General features: G+C 46.3%; 1 protein-coding gene across 6 annotated transcripts in view; it reads left to right on the top strand.

Annotated features, from left to right (window-relative positions):
- The window catches only part of LOC124000900 (plectin-like), an 86,467-nt gene that overhangs the window by 19,768 nt on the left and 42,631 nt on the right, over nt 1–24,068 (top strand). For 5 of the 6 annotated variants that reach the window (XM_046307578.1, XM_046307580.1, XM_046307581.1 and 2 more), the window contains 11 exons: nt 482–604; nt 853–906; nt 993–1,061; nt 6,546–6,635; nt 8,487–8,596; nt 16,461–17,253; nt 17,435–17,542; nt 17,667–20,861; nt 22,564–22,711; nt 22,943–23,036; nt 23,851–24,010. In XM_046307578.1, coding sequence (XP_046163534.1) covers nt 482–604; nt 853–906; nt 993–1,061; nt 6,546–6,635; nt 8,487–8,596; nt 16,461–17,253; nt 17,435–17,542; nt 17,667–20,861; nt 22,564–22,711; nt 22,943–23,036; nt 23,851–24,010 — 4,944 coding nt within the window. The remainder of the gene's footprint in view (nt 1–481; nt 605–852; nt 907–992; nt 1,062–6,545; nt 6,636–8,486; nt 8,597–16,460; nt 17,254–17,434; nt 17,543–17,666; nt 20,862–22,563; nt 22,712–22,942; nt 23,037–23,850; nt 24,011–24,068) is intronic. The other variant, XM_046307579.1, reaches the window with a different exon arrangement.

A 24,068-nucleotide genomic window follows, 5' to 3' on the forward strand; every position in this document is an offset into this window, starting at 1 on the left:
GGAACAATGCCCCCTATACACTTCCTGATGAACTCATCAATGTTATTATCCGAGGCTACCCGAAACATATCTCAGTCCGCGTGATCAAAACAATCTTGAAGCATTGGTCAGACCAGCGCTGAATAGACCTTAGCACGGGTACTTCCTGTATAAGTTTCTGCCTATAGGAAGGGAGGAGCAAAATAAAGTTGTGATCTGATTTGGCGAAGGGAGGGTGGGGTTGGGCCTTGTAGGCATCCTGGAAGAGAGACTTGCAGTGGTGGAGTGTTTTCCCAGCACGAGTACTGTAGTCAATGTGTTGGTAGAACTTCGGTAGCGTGTTGGTAGAACTCATCATACTAGACTAAATGGCATCACCAAAGTGAGTTTTCACACACCCTACAACAACACAATGGAAGTTTGGTTGAAATGTTGTAATTTTTGGGGATAAAAGTAGACATGTGCTCAACTGTAGTTCTCTCCTCTCTGCCTGTGGTTGGAGGAGGCCCTGGAATCTGCTCTGAAGCGTTCTGCCCCGGATGTCTCCAGACCAACCATGCCCTGCTACCGCCGCTCCAAGTCCTTGGACCGAAGAGCAGCAGAAGCTACAGCCACCACAGCAACGGTAAATCTGTCCAGATGGGACCTCTACATTCTTAAACTAGATCTGGGTGTGTCCAATACATAATGTGCCGGTTTCCCAGACAAAGAGATTATCAATTGAGCATGCCTTTTAGTCTAGGACTAAATTTAAAATGTGTCTGGGAAACTGGCCTAATATTACAAATATAGGGTAAGCTTAATTTAGCTAAACTGATTTACATGATTATAAAAAAAAATTAAAAAAAATGATAAAGGTTTTCCCCTTCTCAGCCCGACCTCAACTTCAAAAAGGGCTGGATGACCAGACTGACTGACAAAGGGCAGGTTAGTGTTTATAAACTTTGTATCTGTATGTGCTTGTGCATGTGAATTGCAATTCCTTAATTGTTGATTCGTTTTCTATCTTGCAGTGGAAGAAGCACTGGTTCGTCCTGACTGACCAAACCCTGAGGTTTTACAGAGATATTGTTGCTGAGGAGGTATGGATGGACAGTTATCGTTATTTTAATGGAGTGCCTACGGATATGACATTTTTGGGATCTTTAGTCCTCTGACTAAAATATCGGAGCTTCCTGAAGCTTCTGCCAGCACATAGCCTGGTTCCTCTCTAGGTTTCTTCCTAGGTTTTGGCCTTTCTAGGGAGTTTTTCCGAGCCACCGTGCTTCTACACCTGCATTGCTTGCTGTTTGGGGTTTTAGGCTGGGTTTCTGTACAGCACTTTGAGATATCAGCTGATGTACGAAGGGCTATAGAAATACATTTGATTTGAATTTGATTTGACTGCGCATAAGTACATGCGTGGAGAACAGGCTACTCAGGCAAAGTTAGATCAACGTTAGACAAAGCTGAATCAATGTCTGCAAGATCACATAATGATCACAGTATTTTACATAACAGAACCAAATATACAGTGGGGCAAAAAAGTATTTAGTCAGCCACCAATTTTGGAAGTTCTCCCACTTAAAAAGATGAGAGAGGCCTGTAATTTTCATCATAGGTACACTTCAACTATGACAGACACAAATGAGGGAAAAAAATCCAGAAAATCACATTGTAGCATTTTACATTTATTTATTTGCAAATTATGGTGGAAAATAAGTATTTGGTCACCTACAAACAAGCAAGATTTCTGGCTCTCACAGACCTGTAACTTCTTCTTTAAGAGGCTCCTCTACCTTCCACTTACCTGTATTAATGGCACCTGTTTGAACTTGTTATCAGTATAAAAGACACCTGTCCACAACCTCAAACAGTCACACTCCAAACTCCGCTATGGCCAAGACCAAAGAGCTGTCAAAGGACACCAGAAACAAAATTGTAGACCTGCACCAGGCTGGGAAGACTGAATCTGCAATAGGTAAGCAGCTTGGTTTGAAGAAATAAACTGTGGGAGCAATTATTAGGAAATGGAAGACATACAAGACCACTGATAATCTCAATCGATCTGGGGCTCCACGCAAGATCTCACCCCGTAGGGTCAAAATGATCACAAGAACAGTGAGCAAAAATCCCAGAACCACATGGAGGGACCTAGTGAATGACCTGCAGTGAGCTGGGACCAAAGTAACAAAGCCTACCATCAGCAAGGGCATTGAAGATGAAACGTGGCTGGGTCTTTCAACATGACAATGATCCCAAACACACCGCCCGGGCAACGAAGGAGTGGCTTCGTAAGAAGCATTTCAAGGTCCTGGAGTGGCCTAGCCAGTCTCCAGATCTCAACCCCATAGAGAATCTTTGGAGGGAGTTGAAAGTCTGTGTTGCCCAGCAACTGCCCCAAAACATCACTGCTCTAGAGGAGATCTGCATGGAGGAATTGGCCAAAATACCAGCAACAGTGTGTGAAAACCTTAACTTGCAGAAAATGTTTGACCTCTGTCATTGCCAACAAAGGGTATATAACAAAGTATTGAAATAAACTTTTGTTATTGACCAAATACTTATTTTCCACCATAATTTGCAAATAAATTCATAAAAAATCCTACAATATGATTTTCTGGATTTTTTAAATCATTTTGTCTGTCATAGTTGAATTGGTGGCTGACTAAATAATTTTTTGCCCTACTGTAATAGCATAGTATAACGTTACTGTAAGACAAAAACACCACCTCATTATTCGCTCATGTGGCCAAAATACAACAGAGCGCACCACTAGGCATAATGCACATGTAGGCTATGCTACAGTTTGTTAACAGCATCTGCTCAAACATTTGATCACTGTACATTATTCAAAACAATACTGTGCGACAACACTGTATAACTCAATGTCTAAATGCATATCCCCATGAAACTGATTGAGATCAAATGGTTGGTTACTATGGGTAAGACTTGAAGAATTAGGGACTGTACGTTATTTATAATGAGAGATACCTGGAGAAAATCGGACCTCTGAAATGAAAATGGATAGCCCTCACTAACATTTTCATCTGGGAAAAAAAGTGACCCTCCTCTATAAATAAATGACCCTCCACTATACACAAAATTATAATTAAAACAAAGTGGATAGCAGAGAGCATGCCTAAGACAGACCAGAGCCTCAGACCTGAGCCTTACACCATGAGCAAACCAGACACGCGCGTGCACCATCGTGCGCCAATTGATTTTGTTCCCTCACACCAAACGCGATCACGAACACGCAGGTTTTAAAAAATTAATAAAAAACGGATCAAATTCTATTAATTTGTTGACAGGTCAAAATGAATTAAACATTTATGGCAATTTAGCTAGCTAGCTTGCAGTTGCTAGCTAATTTGTCCTATTTAGTTAGCTTGCTGTTGTTAGCTAATTCGTCCTGGAATTTAAATGTTGAGTTGTTATTTTACTTGAAATGCATAAGGTCCTCTACTCTGCCAATTAATCCACACATAAAACGGTTAACCAAACCATTTCTAGTCCTCTCTCCTCCTTCCAGGCTTTTTTCTTATTTGGGACTTTATATGGCGATTGGCATCTAAACTTTCATAATAAGGTGTATTACCATGACCAACCAACCTTAATTCATCTCTCAATCACCCACGTGGGTATAACCAATGAGGAGATGGCACCAGGGTATCTGCTTCTGTAAAGCAATGAGGAGATGGGAGAGGCAGGACTTATACCGTGTTCAGCATCACAAATAGAACTGACTTCTATTTTAACGCTTGGCAACGCAGACACTCTCTGTAGTGAAGCGAGTCGAGAATTTCGAGTTCCTTGGTGTCCACATCACCAACAAACTGTCATGGTCCAAACACACCAAGACAGTTGGGAAGAGGGCACGACAACACCTTTTTCCCCTCAGGAGACTGAAAATATTTGGCATGGGTCCGCAGATCCTCGGAAAGTTCTACAGCAGCTTCAGCAGCACCATCGACTAACAAACTATAGCTCACCACATGAGCATCAAACCAAAGACTGGCTGTTTAAATGAATTAGGCCTTCTCGAATTAGCCTACTTTTAGCACATAGCCTAAGTTATGTAAGTTACTTGAATATGGCTTGAATATGACCTCCCCGAGGTCAATTACTCTGATAAAACTTCATCACTGGCAACGAAACATATTGTTTTTATTAAAATCAATTATAGCAGTAGCAAGCTAATAAAATGTAGCTCCGGTCCTCCTTCGCATCTAGGTGCTGTCCCTTTCAAACCGAACAGGAAATCAGTAGCCTGCATGTACAGATAGGCCTAATTAATTTTTGGAACAAATCTAAAATTATTTTTGGAAGAAGCCTTATACTCGCCTCCTGAAGTGCCCCCATTGTTTAGACGGCACACAAAGGTTTACATCTGCAAAAGCAGGGCAGACCAGGGCTCATGATTGGGATACCATTGCAGCTGTAGTGTAGCCTAGTTTTACACCATCCCACCAGCACAAAAACATTGTGAAGGAAGTATATTTTCTTAGACCTGTAACTGCCCTGTGCACTCCAAGCTCATTAATAAGCTAAGGACCCTGGGTTTAAACACTTCCCTCTGCAACTGGATCCTAGACTTCCTGATGGGCCGCCCCCAGGTGGTGAGGGTAGGCAAAAACACATCCGCCACACTGACCTTCAACATGGGAGCCTCTCAGGGATGTGTGCTTAGTCCCCTCCTGTACTTCCTGTTCACCCATGACTGCGTGGCCACGCACAATTCCAACACTATCATTACGTTTGCCGACGACACAACGGTGGTTGGCCTGATTTTCCGACGTCGATGAGACGGCCTACAGGGAGGAGGTCAGAGACCTGGCAGTGTGGTGCCGGGACAACAAGGAGCTGATCATGGAGTACTGAGCACACCCCCATTTGCATCCAAAATGCTGTAGTGGGTGATTCAAGAGCTTCATGTTCCTCTGTGTCCACATCATGGGACCTTTCATGGTCCAAACACACCAACACAGTCGTGAAGACGGCATGTCTCCTCTCAGGAAGCTGAGATTATTTGGCATTGGCCCTCAGATCCTCAAAAAGGTCTACAGCTACACCATTGAGAGCATCTTTACTTGTTGCATCACTGCTTGGTATGGCAGCTGCTTGGCATCCCACCGCAAGATCCTACAGAGGGCAATGCGTATGGCCCAGTACATCACTGGGGCTTAGCTCCCTGCCATCCAGGACCTCTATAGTGCTTTTACACCTGCATTGCTTGCTGTTTGGGGTTTTAGGCTGGGTTTCTGTACAGCACTTTGAGATATCAGCTGATGTACGAAGGGCTATATAAATAAATTTGATTTGATTTGATATAGCAGGCGGTGTCAGAGGAAGGCCCCAACAATCGTCAGACTACAGCCACCCAAGTCATAGACTGTTCTCTCTGCTGCCGCACCCACGGCAAGCCTCGTTATTGTTATTTTATTGTTACTATTTCCTTTTTTTCCCTTATTTGTATTTTTTTGTATTCCTTTTTAACTCTGCATTGTTGGGAAAGGGCTCTTAAGTAAGCATTTCACATTAAAGTTTACACCTGTTGTATTCAGAGTATGTGACAAATACCATTATATTTCCTTTCTCAGAGCATTCATTTCGTATACAGTAGCCTTGGCCTATAGCCTACAGTATAGGCTATGGATCATTTGATTGAGACCACACTAAATATTGGTGCACTTAATATTGCACGCCCAGCAAAGAATCAGGGATGAGGGGCAGCATCGGGCACACATCAATAAGCAAATAATTCTTAAACACTAAGCAATATTGACATTTAATCTATTATAAAATACATAACTGTCCCCTGGTGTCACTATCGTTTAAAGATGGATTGGACCAAGGTGCAGGGTGGTAGGCGTACATTTTTTATTTTATTTAAATGACACCGAAAAAACAACAAAATACAAAAACTAACATAGAGCTACATGCAGAAAGCAACTACACACAAACAAGATCCCACACTCTAAGGTGGGAAAAAAGGCTGCCTAAGTGTGATGCCCAATCAGAGACAACGATAAACAGCTGCCTCTGATTGGGAACTAGGCCAACAAAGAAATAGAAACATAGATTTGCCCACCCAAGTCACACCCTGACCTAATCAAATAGAGAATAAACAAGGCTCTCTAATGTCAGGGCGTGACACCTGGACTAGATTTAAAAAATAAATAATACTAAACCCTCCCACTGTCTGAAATTGAAAAAGCATGGCCCTCCCCCATTTTTCTCCGGGTCACAATTCCAGAATCTTCGGGAAGCTCCAGATCTTTTTGTCTGCGGTATAACGATCCTGAAAATGTCAGATCCACAGACTTATTTTAAATGTTGTTTGAGAATACACTAGACTTGTATTATTTTATGTGTGAGAGAGAAAGAGAGAATGAGCGTGTGTGTGTGTGTGTGTGTGTGTGTGTGTGTGTGTGTGTGTGTGTGTGTGTGTGTGTGTGTGTGTGTGTGTGTGTGTGTGTGTGTGTGTGTGTGTGTGTGTGTGTGTGTGTGTGTGCGTGTGTGTGTGTGGGCATCACAGCATCCTCTTAACTTCGGCGGTCTTTCTCTATCATGTTTAATTTCAGGCTGCTGATTTGGATGGCGAGATTAATCTTTCTACTTGTTATGACATCACAGACTACCCAGTTCAGAGGAACTACGGCTTCCAGATACACGTGAGTTGGCATTTGTGACCGACCGCTTTGATTCAGTTTCATGTAGCAAAATTTGAAATTGTTTTTTTTACATTGGATAAAAGTAGAGACAGAGCTACAAAATGGTATATCCAGACCATTTTCCTTGTATGACTGGTAGAGGAAAGCCAGGCTTGTTCTACTGATGCTTAAAGATAAATTCCAGACACAAATACTTTAGCACTATTATACAATAGTGCTATTATACAAACAGTAATCACTGTCAGACGCACCTTGTTAACTTGATGGGTCATGTAATCATCTGGTGAAGTGGAGTCTTTTGTTTAGCTAGCTAGCTAAACAATGAGCCATAATCCCAATCCATAGAGTACTAGAAATACAAACTAATTGTCATAGCTAGCTAGTTAGCTAGCTAACATTAGGCTATAACTAGCAATGCAAATGGATTGTTGAGATAATATTTTCTCAACAGATCATACACGTAATGTTAGCTACCGAGCCAGTCATCTAACCTCAGCTAGAAAGGTAACATTACGCTTTATCTTGGGGTCTTTTGTTTAGACATGTAGCTAGCTAAACAATGAGCGATAATCCCAATCCATAGAGTACTAGCAATACAAAACCGAGGGTCATGGCTAGCTAAAGTTAACCAAATAATTTCAATGTTAGCTAGTTAGCTAGGTAACATTAGGCTATAACTAGCAATGCAAATGGCTTGCTGAGATAACATTACGTGTATGATCTGTATAGTAATATTAACAGTACGCTTTTACCTTCCAATGAAAACAACTTTCTGACAAAATTAGAAACGTATAATATCTGAAACCTCTCGCTAGATTCTTACCCGTATGCATGGACGAACGCTCAACAGCAGACTGCAACCCCTTTCATTAAACACGACGTCCTGTTTAATTTCCAATTTATTTGTACAGATTTCAAAACTCAGTAAACTTCTTCCATGACAACAACACTGTTGATCCATGTTTCTTCCCCATCACTGTCATCAGAAGACTGACTCTACAATGTCTTCAATTTTTTTTTTTACCTAAATCAGGGATTTCCTGAGAGTCAGCATGGTACGATCATCCTACTGAAAGTAGTCCGTCACATTTTTTTTCCCCACTGACCGTTGTCGATAGGGCCTGAGCATTAGCAACACATTTTCAGTTCTCCATAGCTAATGTTATATCTTTAAAAAACACTGCAGTCGGAAGGATTATCCACACATAAGGAGCAGCTCATTTTATAGACAGAAGATGTTACATGGCAGAACAATCTGAAACTCATCTCTCAGCATGTTCAGCCCTTTCATTATCTCAGCCAATTATGTATGGCTAGCGGGAAGGTTCCTGTCTTTTTCTGTGGCTAAACCAACTAGGCTTGTAATTTAACAACTTTATTCATATTTACAGATGGCATACACGTTTGTTATTAAGGCAAATGAAAGATCCAAATGTTCCAGAAGGCATTTCTGCTGAAAAAATTAAATAAACGTTCAAATGCCTCTCCTGTGAAGTTGTGACTTACGACATACGCCTAGTTACCTGAAACGAGTCACATTTGGAGTCTTTGATTGGTTAATCCTCAGTCAGTTGAGATGATTTGTTATAGCCCGACAGTTTACCTGTTCTATGCAGTAGGGCTGTCAAGGGGTGTGTGGGATGGTATTAAAAGTTAATAATAATGGGTGTATCTTAGATCAGATCTTTTTTTTGTATTCTGTGTGTAGTGCATGTTCAGGGTGAAAATATTCTATGAAATTAATTATTCAAGGGTAGGACAGGACCGGGTAGGATAGTTAATGACAAAAAGCACACTGAAATTGAGTGATTGAGTCACACAGTGATTGAGTCTTCCCCCCTCCTCACAAAGACTGCAGAGGGAGCGTTCACCCTGTGTGCCATGACTTCTGGGATCCGGAGGAACTGGGTCCAGGCAGTGATGAAGAACGTGAGGCACAACGTGGCCCTGGTCGTCACAAGGTAAAGGAGTCTTCTCTGGTTGAGACAAACTATTTATGATTTATTGATTGATTTTCAATCTCAAAACAAGACTGACAAGACAAAAAGATAACATCAACGCTCTAAACAGAACATTACACAATTTACTTCAGTTTACAATAAATCAAAATGGCATCCAGCACTGAACACCTCAATCCCCTGATATGTGCTTGTTAGGATACACAAAGTCTGATGGCTCTTCTTTCCTACTTTGTCCTATGTCTTCCATGCTACTCTTTAGGAAAAACCTGCGGCTGCTGGAACTATCCACTCTCAGAGCCAGGTTGAATCCTTGGGCCTCGTGACCCTTGACCTTTAGATGTATTTGAGTAACACTTTACTTGACACCCAGTGTCATAACACATTATAACACTGTCAAAACCATGTCATAATGTGATAACAGCTGACTAAACCTGTCATAACCTTTCATTATATGGTCATAACACTGTCATGACCCACATATTTACACCTGTTGTGACATATATTGTGTTATTTTATGGCTGATTATGACACCTACATAAGAGTGTCAAAACCCACATCTATTCCTACCCAAAAATGATTAAATCCTTGTTGTTGTTGTAGTTTTTATTGTTATTTTATTTCACCTTTATTTAACCAGGTAGGCTAGTTGAGAACAAGTTCTCATTTGCAACTGCGAAAGCAAAGCAGTTTGACACATACAACAAGACATGGAATAAACAAACATATAATCAATAATACAGTAGAAAAATCTATATACAGCATGTGCAAATGAGGTAGGATGAGAGAGGTAAAGGCAATAAATAGGCCATGGTGGCAAAGTAATTAAAATATAGGAAATAAACACTGGAATTGTAGGATGTGCAGAAGATGAATGTGCAAGTTGAGATACTGGGGTGCAAAGGAGCAAGATAAATAAATAAATACAGTATGGGGATGAGGTAGATTGGATGGGCTATTTATAGATGAGCTATGTACAGGTGCAGTGATCACTGCTCTGACAGCTGGTGCTTAAAGTTAGTGAGGGAGGTAAGAGTCTCCAGCTTCAGTGATTTTTGCAGTTCGTTCCAGTCATTGGCAGCAGAGAACTGGAAGGAGAGGCGGCCAAAGGAAGAATTGGATTTGGGGGTGACCAGTGAGATATACAGTGCCTTGCGAAAGTATTCGGCCCCCTTGAACTTTGCGACCTTTTGCCACATTTCAGGCTTCAAACATAAAGATCTAAAACTGGATTTTTTTTGTGAAGAATCAACAACAAGTGGGACACAATCATGAAGTGAAACGACATTTATTGGATATTTCAAACTTTTTTAACAAATCAAAAACTGAAAAATTGGGCGTGCAAAATTATTCAGCCCCCTTAAGTTAATACTTTGTAGCGCCACCTTTTGCTGCGATTACAGCTGTAAGTCGCTTGGGGTATGTCTCTATCAGTTTTGCACATCGAGAGACTGAATTTTTTTCCCATTCCTCCTTGCAAAACAGCTCGAGCTCAGTGAGGTTGGATGGAGAGCATTTGTGAACAGCAGTTTTCAGTTCTTTCCACAGATTCTCGATTGGATTCAGGTCTGGACTTTGACTTGGCCATTCTAACACCTGGATATGTGTTAGATTTTGCTTTATGTTTTGGATCATTGTCTTGTTGGAAGACAAATCTCTGTCCCAGTCTCAGGTCTTCTGTAGACTCCATCAGGTTTTCTTCCAGAATGGTCCTGTATTTGGCTCCATCCATCTTCCCATCAATTTTAACCATCTTCCCTGTCCCCGCTGAAGAAAAACAGGCATGCTGCCACCACCATGTTTGACAGTGGGGATGGTGTGTTCAGGGTGATGAGCTGTGTTGATTTTACGCCAAACGTAACATTTTGCATTGTTGCCAAAAAGTTCAATTTTGGTTTCATCTGACCAGAGCACCTTCTTCCACATGTTTGGTGTGTCTCCCAGGTTGTCACGCCTTGGTCATTGTATCTTGTGTTTTTGTTATATGTTTGGGTAGGCCAGGGTGTGACATGGGTTTATATGTTGTATTTTCGTATTAGGGTTTGTATTAATTGGGAGTGTGTATTATTAGGGGTGTGTCTAGTTAGGCTTGGCTGCCTGAGGCGATTCCTAATTGGAGTCAGCTGATTCTAGTTGTCTCGGATTGGGAACCGTATTTAGGTAGCTTGAGTGCGCGTTGTATTTCGTGGGTGATTGTACCTGTCTTAGTGTTAGTCACCAGATAGGCTGTATTAGTTTCATTCGTTTGTTGTTTTCTTCTTCCGTTATTTCATGTACCGTATTAGCTTCATTAAAAGTCATGAGTAACCTACACGCTGCATTTTGGTCTGACTTTCTACAAACAACAGACGAAGATCATTACAGAATCACCCACCACGATTCACAGACCGAGCAGCGTGTGAACTGGCAGGATCTGAAGGTGGACGTTATGGACAACAGAAGCAAGGATTATACGACGTGGGAAGAAATCGAGAGGTGGGCAGCCGACCCAGGGCGAGTGCAGGAGCCCGCCTGGGATTCCCTGCAGCAATGCGAAGAGGGCTATACACGTATGGAATCGAGAAGGAAAGCATTGCTATACAGAGCAAAAACTGAAGGTAACAGGGGAAAGCGCAGAGAGAGAGTGGCTGAGTCAGGAAACAGACCTGAGCCTACTCTCCCTGTTAATCGTGAAGAGCAGTTGCAATGGGAGAGAATGCATCATTTGGAGATTTGGACATGGGAGGAGGAATTAGACGGTCAAGGACCCTGGGAGCAGCCGGGAGAATATCGCCGTCCCAAGGAGGAAATAGAGGCAGCTAAAGCGGAGAGGCGTATGTATGAGGAGGCAGCACGACGACGCGGTTGGAAACCGGAAAAACAGCCCAAAAAAATTATTGGTGGGGAGCTAGAAGGGAGAATAGTTATGCCAGGTAGGAAACCTGCGCATACTCCCTGTGCTCACCGTTGGGCTAGAGAGACCGGGCAGGCACCGTGTTATGCTATGGAGCGCACGGTGTTTCCAGTGCGGGTGCAGAGCCAGCTGCGACTCATACCAGCCCTTCCTATTGGCCGGGCTAGAGTGGGTATCGAGCCAGGTAAGCTTGGGCAGGCTCGGTGCTCAAGAGCTCCAGTGCGCCTGCACGGTCCGGTCTATCCAGAGCCACCTCTACACACCAGTCCTCCGGTAGCAGCTCCCCGCACCAGGCTTCCTGTGCGTGTCCTCGCGCCAGTACCACCAGTTCCAGCACCACGCACCAGGCCTCCAGTGCGCCTCGCCTGTTCAGCGCAGCCAGTGCTTTTCTCCTCTCCGGCGCTGCCGGAGTCTCCTGTCTGTCCAGCGCCACCAGTGCTACCAGTCGGCCCAGCGCGTCCAGTGCGCATCGCCTGTTCAGCACAGCCAGTGCTTTTCTCCCCTCCTGTGCTATCGGAGTCTCCAGCCTGTTTAGCGCAGCCAGAGCCTTTCTCCTCTCCGGCGCTGCCGGAGTCTCCTGTCTGTCCAGCGCCACCAGTGCTACCAGTCGGCCCAGCGCGTCCAGTGCGCCTCGCCTGTTCAGCGCAGCCAGAGCTTTTCTCCTCTCCTGCACTGTTGGAGTCTCCCGCCTGTTCAGCTCAGCCAGAGCCTTTCTCCTCTCCTGTGCTGCCGGAGTCTCCTGTCGGCCCAGCGTCACCAGTCTGCCAGGATCCACCAGAAGTGCCAGTCTGCCAGGATCCGCCAGAAGTGCCAGTCTGCCAAGATCTTCTAGATCGGCCAGACAACCTTAATCATCCAGGTCCACCAGCCAGCCAGGATTTACCGGAGCCTACTACCTGCCTGAGCTTCCTCTCAGTACTAGGCTCCCTCTCTGTACTGGGCTCCCTTTCAAAACCGAGCTTCCTCTCAGTACCGAGCTTCCTCTCAGTACCGAGCTTCCCCTCAGTACCGGGCTTCCCCTCAGTACCGGGCTTCCCCTCAGTACCGGGCTTCCCCTCATTACCGGGCTGCTTCGGTCCCGGGCTGCCCCTCTGTCCCGGGCTGCCCCTCTGTCCCGGGCTGCCCCGCTGTCCCGAGTTGCCCCTCTATCCCGAGTTGCCCCTCTATCCCCAGTTGCCCCTCTGTCCCGAGTTGCCCCTCTGTCCCGAGTTGCCCCTCTGTCCCGAGTTGCCCCTCTGTCCCGAGCTGCCCCTCTGTCCCGAGCTGCCCCTCTGTCCCGAGCTGCCCCTCGGTCCCGAGCTGCCCCTCTGTCCCGAGTTGCCCCTCTGTCCCGAGCTGCCCCTCTGTCCCGAGCTGCCCCTCTGTCCCGAGCTGCCCATCTGTCCCGAGCTGCCCCTCGGTCCCGAGCTGCCCCTCGGTCCCGAGCTGCCCCACGGTCCCGAGCTGCCCCTCAGTTATGTGGGGATCAGGGTGAGGACTATTAGGCCATGGTCGGCGGAGAAGGTGGATTATCCTAGGACGCGAAGGGGAGGAACTAGGACATTAATGGAGTGGGGTCCACGTCCCGAGCCAGAACCGCGACCATGGACAGACACCCACCCGGACCCTCCCTATGCTCTTGAGGTGCGTCCCGGAGTCCGCACCTTAGGGGGGGGGGTTCTGTCACGCCTTGGTCATTGTATCTTGTGTTTTTGTTATATGTTTGGGTAGGCCAGGGTGTGACATGGGTTTATATGTTGTATTTTCGTATTAGGTTTTGTATTAATTGGGAGTGTGTATTATTAGGGGTGTGTCTAGTTAGGCTTGGCTGCCTGAGGCGATTCCTAATTGGAGTCAGCTGATTCTAGTTGTCTCGGATTGGGAACCGTATTTAGGTAGCTTGAGTGCGCGTTGTATTTCGTGGGTGAATGTACCTGTCTTAGTGTTAGTCACCAGATAGGCTGTATTAGTTTCATTCGTTTGTTGTTTTCTTCTTCCGTTATTTCATGTACCTTATTAGCTTCATTAAAAGTCATGAGTAACCTACACGCTGCATTTCGGTCTGACTTTCTACAAACAACAGACGAAGATCATTACACAGGTGGCTTGTGGCAAACTTTAAACAACACTTTTTATGGATATCTTTAAGAAATGGCTTTCTTCTTGCCACTCTTCCATAAAGGCCAGATTTGTGCAATATACGACTGATTGTTGTCCTATGGACAGAGTCTTCCACCTCAGCTGTAGATCTCTGCAGTTCATCCAGAGTGATCATGGGCCTCTTGTCTGCATCTCTGATCAGTCTTCTCCTTGTATGAGCTGAAAGTTTAGAGGGACGGCCAGGTCTTGGTAGATTTGCAGTGGTCTGATACTCCTTCCATTTCAATATTATCGCTTGCACAGTGCTCCTTGGGATGTTTAAAGCTTGGGAAATCTTTTTGTATCCAAATCCGGCTTTAAACTTCTTCACAACAGTATCTCAGACCTGCCTGGTGTGTTCCTTGTTCTTCATGATGCTCTCTGCTGCGCTTTTAATGGACTTCTGAGACTATCACAGTGCATTTATACGGAGACTTGATTACACAGAGGTGGATTGTATTTATCATCATTAGTCATTTTTGGTCAACATTGGATCATTCAGAGATCCTCACTGAACTTCTGGAGAGAGTTTGCTGCACTGAAAGTAAAGGGGCTGAATAATTTTGCACACCCAATTTTTCAGTTTTTGATTTGTTAAAGTTTGAAATATCCAATAAATGTTGTTCCACTTCATGATTGTGTCCCACTTGTTGTTGATTCTTCACCAAAAAAATACAGTTTTATATCTTTACGTTTGAAGCCTGAAATGTGGCAAAAGGTCGCAAAGTTCAAGGGGGCCGAATACATTCGCAAGGTACTGTACCTGCTGGAGTGAGTGCTACAAGTGGGTGCTGCTATGGTGACCAGGGAGCTGAGATAAGGTGGGGCTTTACCTAGCAGAGACTGGTAGATGACCTGGAGCCAGTGGGTTTGGCGACGAGTATGAAGCGAGGGCCAGCCAACAAGATCATACAGGTCGCAGTTGTGGGTAGTATATGGGGCTTTGGTGACAAAACGGATGGGACTGTGATAGACTGCATCTAATTAGTTGAGTAGAGTGTTGGAGGCTATTTTGTAAATGACATCGCCGAAGTCGAGGATCGGTAGGATGGCCAGTTTTACGAGGGTATGTTTGGCAGCATGAGTGAAGAATGCTTTGTTGCAAAATAGGAAGCCTATTCTAGATTTAATTTTGGATTGGAGATGTTTAATGTGAGTCTGGAAGGAGAGTTTACAGTCTAACCAGAAGTAGTTGGTGAACCAAGTGAGGCAGTCATTTGAGAAACCAAGGCTGTTGAGTCTGCCAATAAGAATGTTGTGATTGACAGAGTCGAAAGCCTTAGCCAGGTCGATGAATACGGCTGCACAGTAATGCCTTTTATCGATGGCGGTTTTGATATCGTTTAGGACCTTGAGCGTGGCTGACGTGCACCCATGACCAGCTCTGAAACCAGATTGCATAGCAGAGAAGGTAGGGTGAGATTCGAAATGGTCGGTAATCTGTTTGTTAACTTGGCTTTTAAAGACTTTAGAAAGGCAGGGCAGAATAGATATAGGTCTGTAGCAGTTAAGGTCTAGAGTGCCTCCCCCTTTGAAGAGGGGGATGACCGCGGCAGCTTTCCAATCTATGGGAATCTCAAACGATACGAAAGAGAGGTTTAACAGGCTAGTAATAGGGGTTGCAATAATTTCGTCAGATAATTTTAGAAAGAGAGGGTCCAGATTGTCTAGCCCGGCTGATTTGTAGAGGTCCAGATTTTGTAGTTCTTTCAGAACATCAGCTATCTGGATTTGGGTGAAGGAGAAGTGGGGGAGGTTTGGGCAAGTTGCTGTGGGGAGCGCAGAGCTGTTGACCGGGGTAGGGGTCAGTTGTAAAGGGCCAGGTGGAAAGCATGGCCAGCCGTAGAAAAATGCTTATTGAAATTCTCAATTTTTGTGGATTTAAATCGGTGATGACAGTGTTTCTTAGCCTCAGTGCATTGGGCAGCTGGAAGGAGGTGCTCTTATTCTCCATGGACTTTACAATGTCTCAGAACTTTTTTGAATTTGTACTACAGGATGCAAATTTCTGTTTGAAATAGCTAGCCTTTTAGCTTTCCTAACTGCCTGTGTATATTGGTTCCTAATTTCCCTAAAAAGTTGCATATCACGGGGGATATTCGATGCTAATGCAGAATGCCACAGGATGTTTTTGTGCTGGTCAAGGGCAGACAGGTCTGGAGTGTACCAAGGCTATATCTATTCCTAGTTCAACATTTTTTTAATGGAGCATGCTTGTTTAAGATGGTGAGGAAGGCACTTTTAAAGAATAAACAGGCATCCTCTACTGACGGGATGTCATTCCAGGATACCCAGGCCAGGTCAATTAGAAAGGCCTGTTCGTTATGACTGTGTCATAACATGTTATGACGCTGGGTGTCAAGTAAAGTGTTACCTGTATTTCTGTATCTGTGTACACACACCAGACCTGGGTCAAATACATTACGTAAAATATGTAGAGTTTGATGTGTTTACTTGACTCAGTTTGGAGTTTGCACTTGGACATTCCATTGTTTCCATTGTGCCTAGAAAACAAAATCAACCCACAGTTCAAGTATTTGAAAGTATTTTGGGTGGCAGATAGCCTTGCGGTTAAGAGCATTGGTTTGAATCCCTGAGCCGAATAGGTGAAAAATCTGTCTGTGCCATTGAGCAAGGCAATTATCCAGAGCATTTACAGGAGAAATTAGGGTTAAGAGCATCTGCTAAATGACTAAAATGTAAATGTAAAGTAGTTCTGGCATACCCTATGTAGATTGTAACAGTTGACTTGGTCCCTTTGTCGTGGCTAGGTGATGAGAAAGCTTACTACGTAAACTGTTATGTTGTCATTTGACAACAGTTGACCATGCCTTTGCCTTCTCTTCTGTCCTCCAGTTCTCTTCCACAGCAGAAGGAGCCACCAGCGCTAGGCCCTATGGAGACACGCTCTGCAGAGGAAGATGTGGATCCAGATCAGAGGAAGAACCGTAGTGTCCGCGAGCGTCGCCGGGAGGGACGCTACAAAACCTTTGACTGGGCTGATTTTAGCCGCCATCAGCACCACCAGGGAGTAGAGAAGGAGGCGGAGCCCAGTGGACAGTCGCGTCCTGTGGTAGGATGGGACAACGCTGACGGCGGCAGCCCATCACCAGTCTCCTCTGCCTCCTCTCTGGTTGCCTCTAACGCCTGCTCCTCCTCGTACTCTTCTCAGTGCCTCAGGGACACTGTAGCTTCACAAGAGGCAGAGGTGCTACAAAGGGGGGCAGGTCCAACCATGCTACCCCAGGCTCCATTCACGGCCACACCCCTAGAGGAAAGAAGTGTTGCTGGGACCAAAACACCCACAACACTAGTTCATGCTCAAAATAAGGTTTTTGAAAAAAGGACAATTTCTGAGGTGGACAACAGCTCCACCTCTTCTATACCAGAGCTGCCCATTGGTTGTGGTGATGACGATGTCACGGGCCACACCCCTAGTGATGTCCCTAGCGTTGCCCTTGGTGATGGCTTTGGCAACACTCCAAGCCCCACCCCTTGTGATGGCACTGCCGGTGTACGGGTGGAGGTGGTGATAGAGCAGCAAGTGGCTTCCACACTGCTGAGAGAGGAGAGGTGGGTTCCCATCAATAACTCTGACGAAACCAAAGAAGAGACGGTGCAGCAGTCCTATGAACAGCAGGCTGAAGAGGTGAGCTAGAGTATGTGTGTGTAACGATGTGTTAGGAGTGTGATTTAAGTTACTGTGGCTTGTTTGTGAGTGTATGTATGTGTGTGTTTGAGGATGCATTTGTGTGTCTTCAGGCATGTGTGTGTTTCTCTCTGTGTGTGTGTGTGTGGGTTTGAGCATGTTTCTGTGTGTGTGCCCTCAGCTGGAGCAGACCCAGAGAGAGTTGTCCAGACTCCAGCAGGTGAACATCAGTCTGCAGCAACAGCTGCAGCAGGAGAGGGAACGCTCCAGGGAGAACCGCCTACTACAGGTCAGACCATACCTGTAGCTGAATTGGGTCAAATACATAAGTCAAGTACTTTATAATACTTAAGGTACGCTTGGTTTAGCTTCCCCGTAACAATGGAACCAAATCTCCCATCAATCTCTTTTAGAATGGCCTACCCACATCTTTCAACCAGTCCTCCTCCGCACAGTCATGCGCGTGGCAGCGTCTTCAGAAGCTGAACCAGGACCTGCGCTTCGAGCTGGAGTCCCAGAGGAGGAGCCAGGAGGAGGCGCGTGAGGCTGAACTACAGCGGAGGGCCGAGTTCATCGCCTTGCAGGCGCGGGCGTTAAGCGCAGGGGAGGCTGCAGCCTTGGCACGCTCAGAGCTGCAGCAGGAGCGTCAGAGCGCTCGGAAGCAGCGGGAGGAGGGGGAGCACGAACACCTGCAGGAGTTGGAGTGTTTGCGCCAGCGACTACAAGAGGTGTCATCCCAGATGAGAGCAAAAGAGGAGGCACAGGCCGAGAAGGAGGTGCGCCTGCAGAAGCACCTGGGCCTCCTGCAGGAGAGCCAGGACAGGGAACGCAGAAGCCTGGGGGCCAACCTGGCCCAGGCGGAGCGCCGTTCTCAGGACCTGCAGGAGCAGCTGCAAAAGGCTGAGCAGCAAGCGGAGACATTGTGGAAGGGGCAGGGTCAGCCGTGGGCCAGGGAAGGAGAGGTGGCGGAGGCTCAGCAGCAGCTGCAGGAGGAGTTGGCCCGCACGCTGGCGGCTATAGGGAGGCTACAGGGGGAGGGGGAGCAGCTGGAGAGACGCTGCCAAGACCTGCAGAACCAGCTGGCCGAGGCAGACGGGGAGGTGCTTCAGCTGCAGAGACGCCTACAGACGGAGGAAACTGACTACTACAACCTGGAGCACTCCTACGAGAGTGTTTCAGAGGAGCTACAGCGGGCCCTGGGACAGGCGCAGGAGAGGGAGGTGGCAGCCAGTGATGCCATGGAGGACTACAAGAGGCTGCTGGACAGGAAGGAGCGGGAGCTGAGTGAAGCCTTGGTTAAGATGGCTGCCCTTGGGAGCAGCCTGGAAGAGACGGAGCTGAAACTGAGTGAGGTGAAGGAAGCATGCACCTGTTGTTCCTCTCTTCCTCTCTTCAAAGTGACTGACAACAGACTGAATATCAAATCCAGCGGTCTGAATTCACGGGAAACCCAGATCATCCACCACTCCTACAATACAGACGGAGGACAGACAAATAGCAACAGCGTCCCTGCCATAAGCCACTCCGGACCTGGCTCATGTTCTGTCGACCCGGCCTACCAGTACATCGTTACGGCTGGAGATGATCCGGACAGGTTCATGTCAGTGATCCAGGTCCTGGAGACCAAGCTGTATGTGACAGAGGAGAAATTGAGAGACATCACCCAGAGGCTGGAGGAGCCACAAGGTCAGTGGTGCAGCAGTGCAGCCACCGACCCCCACGTCCTCTCCCAGCTCACCCAGAGCCGGGCCGCTACCCAGCGGCTTAGCCTCTTTCTTCACAACCAGGCCAAGCAGAGCAGGCGCTTCGCCCTGGAAACAGAGGGCCGAACCAGGGTGCTGGGTGGGCAGTGTCAGGCGGCCCTGGCCAGTGTGCAGGCCTGCAGAGAGAGGATCCAAGCCCTGCTGAGGAGGAACCCTGGTGAAGGTAGCAACCCTGACCTAGAAGCCGAGCTCGGTGCCCTGGAGATGCAGCTGGTCACTGCTGCCGCCTGCCTCAGGCAAGGAGGAATAATTGCCGATGAGCAATGGCACGAGTGCCACCGAGCTCAGAGGGAGGAGGAAGACTTGATTGATGACAAGACACTATCAGAGGACAAGGTTGAGCAAATGAGCACAGGCACGTATGCTCCAATGTCATGCCCCGAAGGAGAGGAAGCTGGAATGAAAACATTGGGTAGAGCTTTAGCCCTGGAAGCGTCTACGTTGGAGAAGATGGCGTCGGCAATGCAGAGCCAAGATACATTATTTTGCCAGAATGAAGCCCTCCTTGGTGGAGAAGAAGGTGACTCGGCACACATGTATGCTGACGTGCTTTTGAAAAGGATGGCCCTCGGAATGGATTGTAGGGAACCACTAGGTGGCGACACTGAGTCGGAGGAGAGCGCCATTGGCAGGGTCTGTACCAGAGCAGAGTTAGCTTACATCTCTCTAACCTTACACTTACAGCATCGCTACCAGGGAGAGCCGATACAAGAAGAACTGCACTCTGACAACCCGACCAGGGAGCAGCTATGGCGTAGCTCTCAGTCAGAGGAACAGTGTGGTGGCGCTGGGGATAACAATCTGAGCTCTGGTAAGGCCAGGGGTCTGGCTGATGTCAGTCCTCCAGAGCTGGCTCCTTATGAGGAACAGGTCCAGTTGAAGTCCAAAGGCCTCACAAACATCCTGCTGGAGAGGATCCAATCAGTCTGGAGTGGGGACAAGACAGAGAAACAACACGACTGGACAGAAAGACTTGCAGTCCAGCTGAGGAAAAGGGCCAAGGTCTTGCACCAACTCTGTCAGGAGATCCCCAGCAGCAGTGGCTCAAAGGGGGAGAGTAGTGCGGCGAAAGGTAGACGCTGGTTGGATGACCCGGACTCTGTTGCAACCCTGGACTTGACCCTGTACTGGCCGGAGGTGCTGGTCCAGTCCCAGGTGACCTACGTGGCATGCCGCCTGCAGCTGGATCACGAACAGGAACTGCAGCAGTGCAAGGGGGCATTCGACAGCCTAGTGGCGCTGTGTCAGGAGCAAGAGGCCATGCTCAGCAAGGACCGCCGCACTTTTAGCCTCGCCCTGTCACGACTGCAGGAGGACAGCCAGGCCCTCAAGGAGAAGCTGGAGCAGGTGGAGCAAGGGAGGGCCACAGCAGAGAGCGAGACCCGGCGTAAGGTGGGTGTACTCCTAGCTGATATCGAGAGCATCGAGGATCACCACGAGGAGCAAGTACAGAAGCTGGAGGAGGAGTTCCAAGGGAAGATGCAGGAGCTCCAGAAGATCCACGAGGAGGAAATGATACGTCTGCACAGCCACCATGCTCAGTCTACCTGTGCTGCAACAGTTGCACAACAAGAGTCCCGCTCATCACAGACCACCCCTAACACTACTCCCGAAAAAGCCACCTTCTACCCAGACTTCACCTTGGATTCCACCCTGCCTGCAGATAAACTTAATCTGGATGGAGCCTGCAAAATAGACATGGTGTCTATGGAAACAATGAAGAAACGAATCCATGTGCTTGAGACGCAGGTAAACACCATGAAAGATGAGGCGGGGAGACGGAATCTGGAAGGGGATGAAGTTGCCATGAAGGAAGCTTATCAGAGAGACCTTGAAAACATCAAGGTACAACACAACCCCACTCAAATACCCAATACATTTACACAAACACATTGACTTATGTACAGTGCCTTTGGAAAGTATTCATACCTATGACTTTGTCCACATTGTGTTACATTATAGCATTATTCTAAAATGTATTAAATAGTTTTTCCCCTCATCAATCTACACACAATACCCCATAACAACAAATCAAAAACTGTTTTTTAGAATTTTTGCAAATGTATTAAAAATTTAAACTGAAATATGACATTTACATAAGTATTCAGACCCTTTACTGAGTACTTTGTTGAAGTACTTCGGCAGTGATTTCAGCATTGAGTCTTCTTGGGTATGACGCTACAAGCTTGGCACACCTGTATTAGGGGAGTTTCTTCCATTTTTATTTGCAGATAGTCTCAAACTCTGTCAGGTTGGATGGGTAGCGTTACTGCACAGCTATTTTCACGTCTCTCCAGAGATGTTCAATCGGGTTCAAGTCCGGGCTCTTGCTGGGCCACTCAAGTACATTCAGAGACTTGTCCCGAAGCCACTCCTGCGTTGTCTTGGCTATGTGCTTATGGTAGTTGTCCTGTTGGAAGGTGAACGTCCACCCCAGTCTGAGGTCCTGAGCACTCTGGAGCAGGTTTTCATCAAGGATCTCTGTACTTTGCTGTGTTCATCTTTCCCTCAGTCCTGACTAGTCTCCCAGTCCCTGCTGCTGAAAAACATCCCCACAGCATGATGCTGCCAACACAATGCTTCACCGTAGGGATGATGCCGGCTTTCATCCAGACGTGACGCTTGGCATTCAGGCCAAAGGGTTCAATCTTGGTTTCATCAGACCAGAGAATTTTGTTTCTCATGGTCTGAGAGCCTTTATGTATGTTTGTCTTTTACTGAGAAGTGGCTTCCGTCTGGCCACTCTACCATAATGGCCTGATTGGTGGCATGCTGCAGAGATGGTTGTCCTTCTAGAAGGTTCTCTGACAGAGCTCCAGAGTGACAACCGGGTTCTTGGTCACCTCCCTGGCCCTTCTCCCCTGATTGCTCAGTTTGGCTGGGCAGCCAGCTCTGGGAAGAATCTTGGTGGTCCTTCTATTTAAGAATGATGGAGGCCACTGTTCTTGGGGACCTTCAATGCTGCAGACATTTTTTGATAACCTTCCCCAGATATGTCCTTCAACACAATCCTGTCTCGGAGCTCTATGGACAATTCCTTTGACCTCATGGCTTGGTTATTGCTTTGACAACTGTGGGACCTTATATAGACAGGTATGTGCATTTCCAAATCATGTCCAATCAATTGAATTTACCACAGGTGGACTCTAATCAAGTTGGAGAAACATCTCAAAGATGATCTATGGAAACAGGATTCACCTGTGCTCAATTTCGAGTCTCATAGCAAAGGGTCTGAAAACGTATGTAATCAAGGTATTTCTGTTTTTTATTTGTAATAAATTAGCAATTTCTACAAACCTGTTTTCCCTTTTGTCATTATGGGGTATTGTGTGTAGATGGCGGATATTTAAAAAAAATATTTAATCACTTTTAGAATAAGGCTGTAATGTAACACAATCTGGAAAAAGTCAAGGGGTCTGAATACTTTCTGAAGGCACTGTAAATGCTAATGCTTTGATATACATCAGTACCAACATCATACCAAATACTCCATAAAAGCAGGTGTTAAAAACTATACACATGTAAGTGTGAAATTCATACCCTGCAGGTTTCCTGTGAGCGTGGCTTCACTGCCATGGAGGAGGTACACCAGAAGCTGGTGGGGGATCTGCAACGGCAGCACCAGAGGGAGGTGGCCACGCTCCTGCAGGAGAGAGACTGCCTACTGGAGGAGGAGACAGCCGCCACTGTCGCAGGTAAAACATCTGTCCCATGTTCTGTAGCCAAACATGGTTGAAAGTTAATGATTCAAATGAATAGAGTCAACATGATTCCTTAGAGTGGCATGTTTGTTCCACTTAGCATATTTCCATCTGAATGTTTCACATCGTTGTGTCCTGCTGAACATGCCCCTTGAAGTGGGATGGGGGGGGGGCAGCATGTGGCAACATGTCTGTTCACTTCCTGTGTTTGTGGCCTGTGTGTAGCGATCGAGGCAATCAGGAATGCTCATCGGGAGGAGCTGGAAAGGAGTCAGAGTGGAGGGAGCTCTGACATCACGGACCTTCCCTCCCAGTATGAGTGAGTGACTATGTGTGTGTAAAATAAATCTGGCTTGCCTACTACTTACTTAAATTGCATACTAGAACGCAGTGTTTACTCAAAACAAATACAGCAAGCAACAAATATCATCATACTAGGCTCATCCTACTGAGAATCCATCATCTAATGCACAATTGCGTTGATTCCCACCATTCATGAATTTTGGTACAGTGTGTCTCCTCAGCTGATTATCAGCTGTTGTCAAACACACGTTTCTAAAGACAATTCTCTTCCTTAATAGTGTACAGTGAATTCTACTAGACGAGAAGCTGAAATGAGTATGACATCCTGGCATTTAAAGCACTACATTTTCCAAATTTAACATACTATAAAACTTTATTTGTTTGCATACCCAAAATGCCTACTATTTAGAACGCACATATGGTTATTCGGACACTGCCACAGTGTATATGAGTGTGTGCAAAAGCTGTCATCAAGGCAAAGGGTGAATACTTTGAAGAATCTCAAATATAAATTAGATTGTTTTTGGTTACTACGTGATTCCATTTGTGTTATTTAATCGTTTTGATGTCTTCATTATTATTCTACATTGTAGAAAATAGTAAAAATAAAGAAAAACCCTGGAATGAGTAGGTGTGTCCAAACGTTTGACTGAGACTGTATGTCCCTTTCTCATCTGGGTGTTTTTTGTATTCATGCACCTGGCTTTTTGAAAGTGTGTGTGTGCATGCCTGCACTGTGTGTGTGTGTGTGAGTGTTACATGTTTGTTTCAATGCAAAGTACATGCACCTTTGTATAACTGCCGACTTTCCCCTTTGCCCCATCGTCCAGGGTTGAGCTGCGGTCTCTGCACAGGGAGCTGGAGGTGTTGTCGGGCCAGTACTCCCAGAAATGTCTGGAGTGCGCCCAGCAGAATCAGGCCCTGGAGGCCGAGAGACAGGCCCTGCTACAGTGCCAGAGGGAGAACCAGGTGCTCAGCATCCACAAGCAGGCAAGACACCACCAGACACCCATATAGTACACTGCATGTACTCGCCCAGTGTGCCAAT

The sequence above is a fragment of the Oncorhynchus gorbuscha genome, linkage group LG16 (genome assembly GCF_021184085.1).
Source record: "Oncorhynchus gorbuscha isolate QuinsamMale2020 ecotype Even-year linkage group LG16, OgorEven_v1.0, whole genome shotgun sequence".
In the NCBI taxonomy this organism is placed as follows: domain Eukaryota; kingdom Metazoa; phylum Chordata; class Actinopteri; order Salmoniformes; family Salmonidae; genus Oncorhynchus; species Oncorhynchus gorbuscha.